The sequence below is a fragment of the Platichthys flesus genome, chromosome 16 (genome assembly GCF_949316205.1).
Source record: "Platichthys flesus chromosome 16, fPlaFle2.1, whole genome shotgun sequence".
Classification (NCBI taxonomy): domain Eukaryota; kingdom Metazoa; phylum Chordata; class Actinopteri; order Pleuronectiformes; family Pleuronectidae; genus Platichthys; species Platichthys flesus.
This window is the reverse complement of record NC_084960.1, coordinates 7,723,465-7,740,914: the sequence shown is the minus strand read 5'-3', so window position 1 is coordinate 7,740,914 and position 17,450 is coordinate 7,723,465. Positions and strand designations below refer to the sequence as shown.

The window sequence follows — 17,450 nt, the reverse complement described above, 5'->3', positions numbered from 1 at the left end:
ACCACTACCCCAATGTCAACACTGAGCACCACATAACGATCGATACACTTTCCGACAATGGACAGAACAGTAAAGTCAAACTGGCTAAAAACAAAAGAATCTTCACACACACAAATAATGTATATTATTTACACATAGAGCAGGGCAGTGAGATCCGATATACATGAGGCCTATTCAAGACACAATTAAATGCCCTAGATGAACATAAAGACTTGTTAGCCTCGCAACACTAAGTCTAAAAACAATCCATAATAAAACACTTATTTAATATTATTGTTACATGGGTACTTGCTCCAAGTCCTGAAGTATATGTCAACAGTCATTTTTAAAAGGGAATTAAAAGAAATTATGCATTGTCTCATACTAGGACCAATACAGTGTCCTCTCTCTACAGAGTGGTCGAGAACTCTCAACATAGTTTTCCTTTCATTCAGTTGCACCCAGGTCTTCTAATGGAAGGAAAAACCTTGGTATACACAGTTTGATTATGGAGGCAAGTGTTGAACACATAGGGCGGTAGATGATCTTTTGTTTTATGGCAGCGGACACCCCCACATGGACATACTACCTCGTGCAAAGTTTGCATTGTTGAAATGGCCAACAGATGCATTCCTTTTAGAAGACAAAAATAATGCCAACTCCCAGTGATGACAGTTTTTTCCTTATGTGGAATTAAGCTGAAAATCCCACTCTGAAAGTATGCTTTGAAGTCCCCTCTGCACCTCCCCGCCTTTCTGAACCACCACTCATTTCCCCCACCATCCGCCTTTACTTGCAGTGTTAAATATAAAACTGAGCATGACTTGGCTGTAATAGCCGTGGCCTTTCATGTCTGCTTTGGGAAAGCACTCCAGTCAGTTACATCAGCTTCACCGGGAGAGGGCAGAAAATGAAGGCAGAAAGGCAGAGAAACACGCGGACATGATGGACAAGAACAGTTGTCATTATTGGCCTGTCATAACAAAGCTCAGTTTTTGACTGCTGAAAGAGGATTTGCATGCATGGACACACACTCTACACATCCACCAACTTGGGTTGTCTACCTTTGGGCTGAGGCTGAATCAAGCATAACCAATACGACAACATTAAAACAACGTCCTATGCTGTTTGATCCCTCCTCAGACTCACTGGCTTCATACAGCTGTGTGTGGCAGGAATATAAATTGATTACATCTCAGAAGTTTATTAGTTACACCGGTACAATCTTCAGCAATGCTACCCAATTGAACATCCCTGGAATAAATTGTAATGTGTAGCTTATATTGTTTAGTATGTGTTAATATTGAGTTCCTGGTTCGAATCCCGCTTTGGACCAGTCTTTTTCGAGTTTGCATGTTCTCTCCATGTGCGTGTGGGTTTTCTCCAGGTACTCTGTCTCGCTACCACAGCACAAAGACATGCAGATCTGAGGTTGTTTAATTGCAGACTCTTAATTGACAGTAGGTGTGAATGTGAGAGTAAATGGTTTTGTCTTGACCCTGCACTATGCCAGCAACCTGTTTAGGATGTACACCGCCCCTTGCCCAGTGACAGCTTGGGTTGGCTCCTGCTCCCAGTGCAAGCCTCAGAGGATAAACGCTATAGATAATGGATGGATGGATGTATTGAGTCAGAGAATTGCTGAATCAACTCCAACATGGAATATTGTTAAATTGATGTTCATATATTTCCCCTCATGATTTTAAGATTTGTGTGTTTGATTTGCATTTACTGCACAGCTGGCCTTGAACCAGAGCTTAATTCTTGGTATGGAAGCTGTAGGAAACTGTGCTGGCATGTCATTTCCACTGAGGCCACAATACTTTCAGTATGGGCACCAGTTCAGGAAAGTCACATAGAAACATTCGGAGGGACACGTTGGGAAATGAGAGGAAATTGTGCAGAACTGGTATTTTTTTCTCCAGGGTGCTTATATTTGTGCAATTTGCCCACCGGTGCCAGTCTCTTGCACTTATGCTGTTGTCTAACTCTTATAGAGGTTTTTAATAGAATGGAACCAAAGCTTTATAAATAGAATGTGTGTTAAATAGGAAATGTAAGCAGACTTTTTACTGAAACACATATCATACTGGCCTCTCCTAATATAATGGCTGGCATTGGTTGTCTTTGGTGAGGCATCTGACGTCAGATGGTAGTGATATGATGCTACTTATTATTCTACTGAGATCATGATCATTTCAGATGCCCTCACTGATCATGTGTCTTACATCACCTTTAGCAATTAAAAGAGTGTTAAATGGATTTCTGGAACACTGAACCCCACAGGATACAGCTGTGACCACACACACACCCACACACAGTATTTTTCTTCCATGTCATCAGTCCCACCTTAACCATATCATCCTCAATAGCCACATTAAGCTTTCCAATAGAGCCATCAAAGCCTTATCCATCCCTGCTATTGCGTGGCTGTCCAGGTCCAGTCTAGGAAATCACAGTGACATCACTTCCCTTTAATCCCCAAATCCTAGTTGAAAATTGACCCAGGTTTAAAGTGTTATACAGGCCACATGTCATTAAGCCGGCGGTGGCTTAACGAGCATCTCCGCTTTCACACCAAGCACATCCTCACGCAAAGCTACCGACTGCCCTGATACGAATGCTGACTGCTCTTTTTCCTATGGAAAAATGAGTGGCAGCTGAGAAACTTCACCACTAGCTGCCATTGCTTTGAGTCGCTTAGCTCATGCAGGGTGTTTGCATATGGGTGAGTTGTGGAAAATGTCTCGCGGGAGCAGCAAAGTCCTGCTAATCCTCTAGCACACCCTAGCACGGCTGAATGTTATGAGGGCTGGGTCTTTATTTGGAAATTCAATTAAATAGAGACTGATGACTCAGGCTTAGCCATAGGCCCGAGTCAGGAGCTTATTAAAGAGACTGAAAGACTGATGAAATATATGTATTTATACGTACCTGCTTGGTGCCTGACCTGAGGGGTTGTTGGCAGCAGGCCTTGCAGGGTAAATGAATGTGTTAGAGTGGAGCAGTCGCACTCTAATGATCACAAGCCCCTGACTTGGGATCAGACCCTCTGCTCGCCGATACCATAATGATATAGTCTCTTTAATTTGTGGATCCTTTGGGATGAAGCTTGAGCCTTCAGCCTGTGATTTAGAGGGCCACAGCCTTTCTTATCTGATCGCTTTTCAAAGCTAAAACAAGAGCAGGCTAGCGAGCCTCAGTAGTTTTAAGGGCTAGTTCTGTAGTTTGCTGTGCAAGATGGGGCTTCAGGCGCGGAGACACAAGGGACCAAAAGTGTTCTATAATGATAGTTAGTATTTCAAGTATTTCTGTCTTCTTTCCTTAATTCTTGTGCTCGTGATGTTATTATTTGAGCGACTAATTACCTTTTTACTTATTCTTAGTGTAGAACTACCCTTATCTGAAACTTGCCATGATTCAATTTTAGCCAAAGTCTTTATCCAGACTTAGTATATGTGCAGACTACAGTAAATTAACTTGTCAACAGAGAATGGAAATGGAATGTAGCTGTTCCTTAGTAGATAGCAGAGTGCCAACTATCCTGGAGCATCTGTGTTTACTGAGGATGAAAGATGCACAAAGACATTGTACATCTCAGGCAAGACAAAGGAGATTCACAGACGCAACCTTGCATCGCACAGCCCAAACAGTTAGAAGACGATTTGTGAACACAGCTCCCCGAAGAAAAGGCCTTGACCCCGTGCTGGCTTTGAGAGCAGAAAAAGCAACTGTTTCCGTCTTCTCGCATTCCCTCTGTCATACACCCCCCACCCCCACCCCCAATCCTTCCAACCCTCTCATCTTTTCAAGAGTGAAGTGTCAAAAAACTTGGCATCTTACAGCACTCGCTACGACTCAGAAGAAGAGAAGAGGGAAAAAAGCTGTACCACCCAGTTAGGCTGATTGAAGACATCTCAGAAGCCTTAGGTGTACGACATTCCTCCTCCTCCTTTCTTCACTGACGCCTTTATAAACAAGTTTCAAACGCCCCTGATCTAGTTTGACAAACTTTCTCCAAAGAGCATTTGAAGAAAGGATGAGAAAATGACACCCACACATGTTTTTGTTTTTTTTCAGGTGCCTGCAGAATCAGGGCTCCACTTATTCCGCTTTTCAATCGCTGCAGCATCTCCCTCTGCCTATCTTTCACACGCTTGCTTTTGCTTTTTCCTTTCTACTCCGACAGGTCTCCTGTGGACCCCTCAAATTCATACGAAATGGCAGTAATTTAAGAAAAAAGACAATGAATAAAGCGACAAAATGTTTAACAGACCTTTGTCAAGGATGCGGCATCTAAATGTACCTCAAGTGTAATAATGAGGAGCGGCATCTAGGCGGCAGTTTGTTTTTAGTTCACAAAAGCATGTAAAAATCACACAGGGCTTCAAAGATTCCACCCATTCACTCCCATACCACGCATACACATTGTTTTTCTTTAACGTCTAGGATAATGTTGATGTCTTAATTATAATAAGTCAATATTTATACTTCAATCATACTATAATTAAATAATATTTTTAGTTGGTCTATCATCACAGTTGCTTTTCTTTGATTCATACCGAGAGAAGGTCTAATGTGGTTTGACTGTGCCAAGCGGAGTCGTGGGAAAATTTCTACTTAATTGTTTCGATGACGAGAACAAACAAGAGCTAGCCTCGGGACATTGTTAACTGCTGACATGTTCACACACACACACAACCACACTTTCAAAGGAGTAGCATTGTCACCGTGCTCCAGGGTTGATTAACACACCACAACAGACAGTGACTAAACGTGAGTTGTGACATCAAAGTAAATGGCCAGCTATCTTTCCGTCAAAGGTTCTCTTTGTATTTCCATGTGTTGTATGTAGCAAACGAGCTAGGATAACCAGCTTGAAGGAGATGACGAAATGTGTATTTGGAAGCAAATTCGATTTTTATATTTTTTTGCTAAACTAGAAAGGCAGTCTGAGTTCATACCTCAGCCAAGGCCAATCATTCCATTCAAATTCAATCAAGCAACTCCAAATTGTACACTATGTTCTTTTTCCTGATACCTATAGCATCCTTCCATGTTTTGTGGTAATCCATCAAGTGGTTAAAGTTGTAATTCTCCTCATGAACAGACTGACAAACAAACAAACGCAGATGAAAATATATCTTCCTTGGTTGAGGTAATGAATAGCAATAATGGTATTACAAAATATTGTGTAAAATATTCTTAACATCTTCATCATTAAACAATAAGAATTTTTGTTTAAATTCATTTAGTTTTATTGTCGCTCTGCAGAAAAGTGCATTCATGCAAAGTGATTGCCGCACAAGACCAGGCCACATTTGTGAGCAATATTGATGTGTTAATTATTTTCCAGTAATCACAAAATGACTAATGACTCATTTTGTACATAAAAAGACCATAGACTATGAAAAATGGATTGTAATTATCTTGTTCAATTACGTAATTTGATGAATAGGTCATTAGGGTTTTTTATTTGACTAGCACTGGGAAGCCCTCTGGCTGAAGGAGATCTGTTCCAACATGCACAAGACGGCCCTGAACATTTGATCCTCTGAAAAGACTGTGTTGAAATCAAAACAGACACTCTCTCCGTGTTTAACTGCCGTGTGTATGCAGGAGTACAAGCACACAAACAGATAGGCTTTCACTTTGTTGTTCTTACCATAGGGTGAATGAAGACTGTATCACACACACACACACACACACACACACACACACACACAAGGTAGATACATCTCAGCTTCACTCTGGTTTTTGAAGCTGTGTGCAATGATAACTATTTTTAAATGTTACTGTGGTTTATTTCATCATCAGCTGCATTCCAGTGGAAGACGGGACAGAGTGTATCTACTCTCATCTTGATTTATGTTATTTCTCTTATCCTGTCACTCTAAATGATGATGGGTTGTTTGGATTTTTTCCAAAGCACATCTCGAAAGAGCTGGGACACAAATCTCAACGTAGAACTTTCTACAACAGCATTTGTTGCTTGTACTCAACACATGTTTTCTGCTTAGCAACTTCATTTTATAGTTAAAAGGGGGGGGCGGGGTGGAAAAATGAATCTCTAGAGAGTTCAAAGTGGTTCATAGTGTTACACATATGACATTTGGTATTCTGTGTGTTTCCAGATTGAGATGAAGATCAAAGTGCTGGAGTCCAAGCACCAGGAGGAGAAACTGAAGATGCAGCAGAGACACGATGCAGATGTTGAGAAAGTAAGAATCCAAACTGAAAGCTGGTGGATTCTCTGCCAGTAACAACTACCACTGTGAACATTTCACAACCAATATGTGATTTCTGGCCGTAGTTGGTACACACTTGACTGTGAACAGGCATGGATTGTTGTTGTTGTTGTTACGTGTTAGCGATTTTGAAATTTTGCAGTCCCCCATCACAACATGTTTTCAGACATGAACTCTGGAAAATTGGCTCTGGATATTTCCCAGTGTTTGTCCCACATGTGAATAACGCAGCCGAAGATTTATGCTCAACAGGCATGTTTACAACAACAGGATCATTAACGGTACTTTCAGGCAAAGGGAGGCAACTTGGAGGAGCCTGCAGGAGGCAGGACGTAACGTATTGTTTCTGCTGCAAAAATCCTGTTTAATTTTACAGCACATCTAGTGTCATCTTCTGAGGTATTTGTGTTATTTTTTTTTCTTTCAGTTTTGCATCTAAAGTCAGAGTCTGTAAGGGAAGGGCGTAGTCTGACCATGGCGGAATCCAATTCTGGACAATTACTGCTTTTCTTTGGTTGCATTTGGCAATCTCATCACGCAACTATAATTTCAAATGTAAATCCAAAGAATGCTGCGCCCAGTACGATGTCCGCTGTATGCTGATAATGAGTCTTTATAGTTACTGGTTTATATTGAGGTATAACACACACAATTAGTCTTAGATTATTTTATTTTATTTGTTCTTCAACAGCTTGACAGGCAGAGCTGTTAACGTGAGTCTAGTGCTCATGAAATCTAGTTAACCTGTGCCACAATGCCCATCGTTGTCTCTTGATCCCATTCGGTGGTTAATGAAAAGGAAAAGCACAGAGTCTGTCCTCTCATCACCCCATTCCACAAATAATCATCTCTTCAAAGCTCTTTGTCGGCTGGTGGCAATAGCAGTAAAGCTGGTTTATTTCACGCTAGGTGCCTATCAGTTAGGGTGCAGATCAAGCACCTGGGATCTGTCACGTCCTCGCTAGGACTTTCCTTTGCTGCCACAGAAGCTTTTAATAAATAAGAAAAAAAAAAACTCAAATTTTCTTTCCACTTTGAGATGCCCATGGCTTCTTTGTGTTTGACAAGAGACAGGATGACAGCCGGCTCGCTCTCCCTCCGTCATTCTTTAATTACATACAGATTGCGTGTTATGTTCAACTTAATTTCCTCCGAATTTTACCCAGTATTCCCTGTAATGGCTTCAAAGTGGAATGATTCTGGGGCGCACTCTAACGAGTCCGATGGCAGGTGAGAAAGCAAAGAGTTAGTTTTAATTAGTCTCCTTATGAATAATGTAGAGGCTGCTAAAAGGCTACTGGTCATTGTCCCCCTGCTTGAAATGGAGAGGGTAATGAGGGACCAGGCGGGTGTTCTAAGCTAATGGTTGTGGGTCAGCAGTATGTGGATTTCTGAAACATAACCTCAGGTGAAGAACACATCTTTATGTAAATTTTCTCAACATGCAAGTGATCTGAGATTAACTGCGGACCTCAGGGTACACAAGGGACCACCCGAGGCTTTTTGTTGTGATTGTATTCCATCTCTGTTGTGGATTTTTACCTCTGCCAAGGAGGTTATGTTTTTGTTAGTTACTTAGCAGAACTGCGCAAAAACTACTGGACAGATTAACATGAAACTTGGAAGAACCCATTAAATGTTGGTGCGTTGAGATTAGGTGTTTTTCAACAATGTCGTCGACTTCTTAGCGAATTATTCATGGTTCCAGTTGAAACTAAATCAGGCATGTTTTGGTTGAGTGAAATATATAAGTGTGGAATTTGGTGCAGATCCAAATAAAATCCAGATCCAGTGAACTTAAATGTGGTTTCATGAGTAGTCTGGTGGGTCTGCATGAACAGAAGAAAACGTATGTTCTAACCCCAGGTTTTGTAGGTGTGTTTACTCTTCCAGTTCAGTTCTCTTTACTCTATTAACTGATGTTAATGGTTAAAGCCACGGACAACCAGACTGATCTCCCACTGCATTAGGCTTATAAAAGCCTGAAATGGGCTCAGTAAAAGCTGTCATTTCCAAGCGTGTAGTGCACTCTCCCTGGACGTGACTCTGTGTCATTTCCTCACTTGGTGGACCCCTAAAAAGACAACACACTCTCTGGGTTGGTGAAATGGAAGAAATTCGGTTTTCCCTAAATGTCCTGCGAACTTTACTCCAGCCGGGCCCATCCTGCTTTCATCTCCCCTATCTCAGTCACACAGTGGATGACAGGCTTGGTCACTAAGTGCACTTGGGTAAAACAAAATGCGGGAGAGATAAAGTCTTCCAGGGTTTGGGGCAGTTCCTGACAGAAAAATAATCCCTCTTACTTTCTGCCATTTCAGCCAGCAAATTGTAGCATCAAGTCTGTTTATCCTGTCTGGCTAATTGGATGGGATACATCAATACCTTTATCAGATATGGTTAAAAATAGGCTGAGATTAACATTTTTAAGAAGATGATTTCATATCACTGTGAGGGGGGAATTCAGTTATGTGAAACTAGGACAGTTGATTGCACATAGTCTTACCGTACATGTGATTCTGGATTAGACTAGTATTTTACAAGAAACTAGAAAGAAATCCGACCTTGTGATCTGTAAGAAAATATGCTTTCTGCAACACTGAGCACAACGATACTATAAGATATGATACGATAAGATATATAAATTAATGGTATAAAAACACAAGATAAGTACAAAAATAAAATATCAAGTGTTAAGAAAAAAACACTTAAATATCTAACAAATAAAGGTAAGATAAGTTACAACATGTAAAAATGTAAAAGGATAAACTTAAAGCTAAATGGCTGACTAAAACAAATAGATAAATATATATTAAATGACTAGTGAGTAGCAAGTATTGCAGAATGAACGTGATATCGCACAACACTTCCTTACACCAAACGCTTAAACCAGTTTCACGTAATACATGTATTGCATATGTGCATTATACAGTTGAGCCAGGACATCATCTTCCTCGACGTGGAGAGTGCTAAACTGTCCTTCTCTCCTAGAGCTCCAACTCTCCATGGTCTAATTTATCTAATTACACACAGATGGCAGCAGCAAGCAGATGCAGTCGCCTCATCGCGCCTTAGCACAGGTGGTTCACTCAGTCACCATTTCACTCAGTTAGCTCGTCTTCTCTATAGGATTAGATATGCATGAGGAAGCTGACATCTTGTCAGGTCATGAGGCAAATTAAGCATTGTAAATGTTCTGTGTGCTCATGAATAACCCAATCTTTCATTTTATGACTCAAGATAAACTGGAATACATAATTGAGGAGATAATAAAAAATAAATAATCGGCATGCTGTGTTCATGAGATGGTCATGATTGAGAATGAAGGGTCTTTCACACATTACGGATGTGAACAAACCCTATAGCAACATTCCAAAACCTGATCATTGGTTTACCTTCAGTTTTTCTCAACAGAGTACGTTGAATATCCTTGATCTCAAACAAAATGTGGAGTTTTTCATCCTCGTGAAAACAATTGTCAATGTTAACGTGCTAGTGGATTTTCCTCCTGCCTTGTTAGCTCATCGCTGCAGCGCACAGAGTGATCGTAAACTTGTACGTAAAACATATCAATTGATAGTTTTTGGTTAATAGCTTTGATAGGTACTCGTGGAATTGACACTTGACAATGACACTTAAATAAGAACCATCATAAGGTAAACATAATAAAAAAGCAGTATCTTCTCCAGTATGTCTAAAGAAATCGCTCCCCTCTCTCTCTCTCTCTCTCTCTCTCTCTCCTTAGATCCTGGACCGAAAGAATGGTGAGATTGAGGAGATGAAGAGCCTGTACCGGGCCAAGCAGAAGGAATCAGAAGAGATGATCCATAAGCTGGAGAAGAAAGGTGAGAGGTTGCAAGAAATGCAGGGTTAACTGGAAGGATGTTTATACTAGTGTCTCTGAACACTCAGAGCAAAAAGCCCCAAAAGCTGCAATTCCAGAGACTGAACTGGTGTAGAGTGACGTTCTCCAGCTGTGCTGCTCAATCCAAAAATGTAATCTCATAATGTGTGCCTTTTTTTCTTCCTCCTTCCTTTTCCTCCTCTTCAACCCTCCACCTGTGTCAGAAAAAATTTGATGAGAACCATATCAACTTGGCAAAGACAAGCGCTACCGGCCATTTGATAACAGCAATATCTTTATGGAGACAGCGTTACAATGAGCCCAAGTATATGTTTGTCTGTGTGTATGTGTTTGTCCATCTGTGTACATACCCTGAGGCAGGGCCTGACTGCTCTGTCTGTATGTATGTGTGTGTGCGCTCCCACAGTTCAAAGTGTGCTGCGGGAATCCCAGGTCATCTGCGAGAGCAAAGAGAAGCAGATTGCTGAGCTGAAGAAGATGTCGGATCAGAGCACCGACTCCCTGAAAAACGAGTGGGAGAAGAAGGTACGAGGAAAAGTGGAAGGGCTTGGATATTCTGCAGCCCTGAGCTAAAAGGAAGACTGTTTGATAGCATGAGACTGGCAGACTTCACTGCAAGCAGCCAGGCCCTACTGTACTGTTAGAAAAAAATCCAGATTCTTTCATGCTGTGCTTAAGTTGGTGTGTTTTCTTTTTTTTTTTGTGCTGAAATATTAATGCTCTGTCCTGGGTAAATTGTGTTTTTACTAGCATATCATGCTGTTCAATAAGATCCTAATGAAATTTCCACTCATCCCTTTGAGGTCAGTTAGGGTGTCATGAGCAACCGTGTGGAACAATTTTTAACAGATGTAATAGAAAAATATACATAGACCCATAATGGTGTTTAATCCCCTTGGATGGAGGAGAAGAGAGGGAACCTGTGACTGATAGTTATTCCATGCTCCTGCAGCTTCATGCCGCTGTGACAGAGCTGGAGCAGGAGAAGTTTGAGTTGCAGAAGAAACACACTGGGAGCATCCAGGAGCTGCTGGAGGACACCAACCACAGACTGGCGAAGATGGAGGCAGAGTATAACGCTCGGTCACAGGCCACTGTGAGTACAGCATCAGTGTGTCTCTATTTTCAGTGTTGGAATGTTAAAAAAAGTTACTCAGTTCTTGTGCTTATTAAAGTTTAGAGGCACTATAGTATAGTATATAGGTACTATAGTTGAGTATTTGTATTTAATGTGACTTTCTACTTCTATTGAATTTCTATAACCTAATAGTGTGGTTTGTGATATTCTTTAATTACTATGCTATCAAGCACTTAAAAGTCCCTATGATGGTTTCATGTAAATAATAAATACTTAAATAACTTCAGCTATTTTTGATTCAAATTCGATATTGAATATTTTACCTTATCACATTATTTAAAAGTGTTATTTGTTTTAGTTTAACTTTACCCGGACCCCATTTTACATGATTTCACCTTGACTGGCATAAACTGACATCTGGCTGATGACACGAGTCGTTTAGCTCTAAGAATTAAACATCCATCAAATCTCCAGGTCTGAAATAGTGGCCCAAGCCACCTCATGGCGCAAATGAGACATCCTGAAACCTCTGGGCGAGATTGTTTCTTGTATCTTATATCTGTCATCCTCATAAAGGTCTTTGATCCAAGTGTGTATTAAATCTTGGTCATGGCAGCTCAAAGACGCATTACTTACACACACCTCCCACAGCCCCCACTTCTTTGATGTCATATGAAAAGACTTTGGTTTAAGGTGTTATCGCGTTCATTTCGTCAGTGCAGGCCATCAACACCAGAGCCAGTTGAACGCACTTTTTCGTTGATAGTGTTGTCAGTATCAGCATTCATGGGCTGTCATAACCATCACACACACACACACACACACACACACACACACACACACACACACACACACACACACACACACACACACACACACACACACACACCCACACACACACACACACACACACACACACATACTGCTGCTGGCCTTAATCTGTCAGCAGGCCCACATTTAAAGAGATCAAACACTCACTGGACAGTGCGGGGCCGGTGGTAAGGCCCCTCTTTTAATAATTAAAGACAGACAAGGCCCCGGAGAATCAAAAGAGCGCTCTGTCATTTGAAATTAGCTGCTGTTCTGCTCTGAGTTTGGTCTGACATACACACACCTAGGATAGGATGTTCAAAGTGGACTTCTCAGCTGAGTTATTACACCAGTGTTGCCTAAACCTTCAAAGTCAAGGTTATATTGTCTCTTGCTCTGTTGACTTGTTTTAGTTATTTATAGACATTTACAGATATCGGTCAGAAAAAACAAGTTTATTATTACCAATGAATCAAATGCGAATACTTGGTTTGTACAGTCATTGGCACTACATGCTCATCTGTCTAAGAGTCCTGCTTTGCTACTCACTATGGGGTGGGGTATTACTAATAAAAGTTCATACCCAGGGCGGAATGTGAAAAGTTTGCTCAGGTCACATGTGTTGCGTGCAAGCCAAGACAAATACACATCGATGATTCATGCTCATTCAAATACACAACACTGGATCTAGTTTAATAACAGTGAAATGAAGAATGATCTCCCTCCCATCAATACCTGGTTTGATTTCTATCCAACGCAGATCAAAGATTTTACACGGGGCCTAGAGATATGTCAGATGTTATTTTTGGACGGAAGCGATGCACTGGGCAGAGCAGACAGAATGACTGAGTAGATGTTTTTAAAGAACAGACAAGCGGGTATCTACCTCTTTATTGTGGCAGCCAAACACCTTGACTATGGTCCATGCACTTCCAAATCCAAATGGCTGTTAATGATGATGTTATTAATATTGTGCAGTGGGCAAATATGCACTAGCAGCAATAACGCTTTCATTTGCATTGCTGATTGTTTAACTCGTAGTTTTATATCAGACTTGCCCACTAGAATAGCCTTGATACAAATAGGTAATCATATCATTCTGTTTAGTTGTAACAGCTTTGCAAACAAACCTCCCTATGCACAGTCAGTATTGATGATCTTGAGTCAACTAAACTTAAAGGGGCCTTGGTTTTTTAGCTTTTTCCTCAAGTCTTCCGTCTCCATTATTCGTGGCCTCTGGCAGATTTTTTTCCTCCACTTACAGTTCTTCCTCTAAAACTTATTTTACTCAACTTGCACTGATACACACACGCCTCAGGAGATGAGTGTTGCAGGCAGCCGCTGGCCTTAGTTCTGACACGTTAACTGTAAAAGGTCATCATTCACTCTGCATGAATCTTTTTTGTTATTACATGTTCTTTTTTCATCTTCAAACACTTAATCACTTCTAAAACTTTGAAGGAGAACAGAGCTTACAGTGTGGCTTATGTAGTCTGCCTTTCACACCTTGTAATTCTTCTTCCAAAATACCTCATTAAGGCTCATAATTTGCTCCCACTGAGCGTGTCCAGGTGTACCCAGTCCCGCGTCGGCATGGAGAGGTGCTTCTTCTCATCTCCTGCCAGAAACCTAAGTGTCAGCACGCGTCCCAGCACAACACAGACCCCTTGTTCCTTTCCTCTGTAGCCTACACTGTTAACACAAAGACAAAAACTCTCTCTCACCGGCCTCGCTAAGCGCTGCCCTCATACTTTTTCAACTACACCGCGGCCTCCTCCTCTCCTGTCATTTCACCCTCTGTCGTCGCTGGACTCTGTCATCATCCAGATCTACTAGCATTCTCCATCTTTAATCAGCGCCCCGTCATCGCCTTTATCAGCCTGCCCACACTGCATTCCATGTTTCCATATGTGCACACACACTCACTCTTGCTGAGGGACCGTATGCAGAGAGGGGACATTTCATCAACGAGGTGCCGGAAGAAGATCTCTGTATCCTTTGGACTTTTGACATTCAGAATAAGCACTGAAATGAGAATGATTAGTAGAGTAAGTTTCAATTCATTTGTGCCACTTAATACTTATAATCAATTGACATTAATATACATGTACACATGTACCTAATATGCAGAGGTGTTTTCTTGTATATTACCATCCATACAGTGTAACATCCCTAGTGTGAGTGGTCTTGTTTGTTTGTTGTTTCCCATCTCTCCCCAAGATTGTCTGTTTTCTCACCTCTATCAATAGAGGCACAAAAATATCTTTCTGTTGAAAAACATTTGCATAGCTCAAATTTGTGTAAAACTTTTATTTTTCCATATTTACTTTGATATTACTGCCACGTTGCTGCTTTATACGTCACATCATCACCAACAGCTCTCAATTTTTGGAATTGTGTTAATCCGAACCAGATTTCTGTCTGACTGTACTATTGGACCACGCTGTCGTCTGACATGACATTTTTTGACAGTTTAGTGGCTTCAGTGGTTCAAGCTGGATGGTTCATTGGTTTCTGTGTATCCGTGTGATCCAGAAACAAGCGGTGCGTGAGCTGGAGCTGCGGGTGAAACAGCAGTCTGAGGAGGTGGAAAAGGGCAACATGCTGCGTCAGAAGGTGTCACAGGAGAAGGCCCAGTTGGAGATCCACATTGCATCCATCAGCGCTGAACTTCAGGAGGCCAACAGACGGTCTGGAGCTGTTTGACATGTGAAATTGAGAGAGAGAAAGGGGTCAAGAAATGTAGAGGGGTGAAGAGGATACACCTGCTTATACTTATATGACACCTATCAAGCTAATTAAAAAAAAGAAAGCTAATAGCAATCTGCCAAGTATAGATACACAGTAACAATCCTTTAATTTAAAATGGCTGTTTGAGAACATGTTACTAATGCATTTAGAAAGTGAAGTGACTAATGATTTAACTGTGACGTGTGTATTAATAATCCAACCACACAGTCTGAATAAAGTTCTTCACTTACCACAGGACCATGATGCTACAGAAGGAGAAGGTGCAGCAGAGCAAGCAGCACGAGCAGAGCAACCAGAAGCTCCAAGCCAAACACGAGACTGACATGAGCCACATGTTTCAGGAACATGCTCTGTCTGCCGCTAAGGTCCACATCAGCATAACACCTCAGATCCCCCCCGACCTGATAAATCTACTGTTTATTGATTAAGAATTGGGTGATTAACATTTTTTCTAACCAGCTTCCTCCCTGTTTTCTTCATCCAGGCGTCGGAGGTCATAGAAGACTTAGAGAATACTGTGGCTCAGCTCAAACAGCACCTGCAGGACAATGAACATCGAAGACACCAGCAAGTCAGGGTATGATCTGAGCGACTTGTTAATTATATTATCCCCAAATATTTCAACAATGTTCAAACCCAGAGAAATCCCCCATTTTGTGAAAGGTAACAGGAGTTATTTGAGTTGCCTTTTGATTGCGTCAGAACCTCTTTCCCCGCGGATTTGCCCACCATTGCTATAACCTCCGGGGCAATTGACCTATGATAAAGGAAAAAACACACTCCGTGCCATTTAGCCATTTTGCTAGTCTGCGGTTTTTAACCTTCCACTGTATGTATCATTGACTCGTAATGGTTCATTTCGTCGGTGTTGGCCGCTTTACGCGAATTAAACTTTAAAACATGACATCATCCGTAAACAGGATTTTTACCTGAGTCACATAAGGTAGATTTTCATTAACAGTAGTGTTGTAGACAACACCTCCCATGATCCCTTCACGGTGTCATCAAACAGTTTTTTTTGTTATTGTTTTGATTTAGAGACCCCTAGTGGTTGAAGTTACATATTGCACGTTTTAATCTGTGTTTGGGCACATTTTAATGTTTGCACGTACAACTTATCTATGCACCAAAAGCATGTGTCTCTTCTGCCGTCACCATGGTTATACCAGCTATGAATATGACTAAGGTTAGAATGGGATTGTCTCTGTGAAGTGTGTGTGTCTTGGTTAGTTTTTAACACAATATATTGTTCATGTCACAGTATCACTCGTTCATTGCCATATTGCTTGCTCTTCCCTTTCAGGATCAAGAGATAAAGTTCCAGCAAGAAAAAGATGAGCAGCAGACCAACTGTGAGAAAAAGGTAGTTTTCAACTTGCTCCCTCTGATCAACTGAGCTCCACAGCTTCTGTCATTAGATCAAAAAGCCCTGGACAAAGTGATTACGGTCAAGTGGAGATCAAAGCATGGAGTCACATGTTTCTTTTGGTTCCCCATACTTTTAGACTTTATGTCTGGTCTCGTAAAATCAGAGCTATGATTAAGAGCTACATGTAAGGCCGGATGAAGGAGCTTGGATACTTTATACTTTTTGCAACAAGTCGTCATTCCAAAAAACTTGAGAACAAGAGTCGTAAGTAAATCCAAACAAAGTCGTTGTCACTTGGTAAACATCTAAAATGGACCTTCTACTGTCTGCACTGTCATTGTAACATATAGTCCTATGCTTAAATTACACCCAGTTCTTTTTTTAGAGGCCCTCTTTAAAGCCATAGTTCATAGTCATAAACCAAAGAGTATGGAGACCATTGTTAAAGATCTGAGCTGGACCAGACCAGGCCAGACGTCTTGGATGAAGATCAGATTTAAAGACCATGCTGCACCTGGGTCATCTTCAAAGTGCCACAATTACGATGTGTGTGTTGGTGGTGGGCTGGCATAGCTAAAGACCGGGCCCCTCTGACTGATACACCTGCAAGAACTTAACAGGCCTCTGTCCACTTTATATTTCATGGTCAGAGAGAATTTAATTAATTCCTCCTCTCTAAAAGAAACTGTGGCTTTGTCGTGTTTTCCTCAGCAGTAGGCTATTTTTTATTCTGTCCTTACTTCCACATTTACGGGTTTTTTTTCAAGGTGATATGAGATTAAATGAAAAGTGAAAGACAGAGAAGTCAGTGGTTCAGTTTCTTTTTCGTTTCCTCTGGAAAGAATCCTCTTTCCACTCTGCAGGAGTGTTAAATGAAATATGTGGAGGGGGCCACAGTATGGTATCTGGACATAAGACGGGCCCATATGGCTGCCATTCATCCAGAGTGAGAGGCCCTTTCTGCGCAGGCAGATATTCTCAGATGGAACGTTTTGATGGGGTGATAGAGAGAAGAGACGAGACCAGATGCACAAGGTCACAGGCAGGAGAGTTTTGTTGAGTGATGCTTGATGGTGTCTGCCGTTGCACTCACTTACACCTCTCCCTACCTCTCTCTCTTTCTCTCTCCCTCTTCTTCTTTTACTCCCGCCCTCTCTCACCCTCTCAGGTTTTAGCAGTCCACAGTGAGGCGGAGAAAGAGAAATCAGAGGCTAAGAGGAAGATAGCCAAACTAGAGGATGCACTCAGGTACGGTGGTGAGGGCCAAGTCTAAAGTGTTGTTTGTTGCATGATGTAACAGACTGGAAGACTGTCAGGGAAGCTGCATGCATGCGTGTGTTTGTGTGTGTT

At 41.4% G+C, this 17,450-nt stretch overlaps 1 protein-coding gene across 3 annotated transcripts in view; it reads left to right on the top strand.

The window, feature by feature from the left end:
* cep112 (centrosomal protein 112) overlaps window positions 1-17,450 on the top strand; it is a 97,616-nt gene that overhangs the window by 12,951 nt on the left and 67,215 nt on the right. For all 3 annotated transcript variants that reach the window (XM_062408746.1, XM_062408744.1, XM_062408745.1), the window contains exons 9-17: window positions 6,114-6,200; window positions 9,973-10,072; window positions 10,499-10,617; window positions 11,045-11,188; window positions 14,516-14,670; window positions 14,967-15,096; window positions 15,216-15,308; window positions 16,035-16,094; window positions 17,269-17,348. In XM_062408746.1, the coding sequence (XP_062264730.1) occupies window positions 6,114-6,200; window positions 9,973-10,072; window positions 10,499-10,617; window positions 11,045-11,188; window positions 14,516-14,670; window positions 14,967-15,096; window positions 15,216-15,308; window positions 16,035-16,094; window positions 17,269-17,348 (968 nt within the window). The remainder of the gene's footprint in view (window positions 1-6,113; window positions 6,201-9,972; window positions 10,073-10,498; window positions 10,618-11,044; window positions 11,189-14,515; window positions 14,671-14,966; window positions 15,097-15,215; window positions 15,309-16,034; window positions 16,095-17,268; window positions 17,349-17,450) is intronic.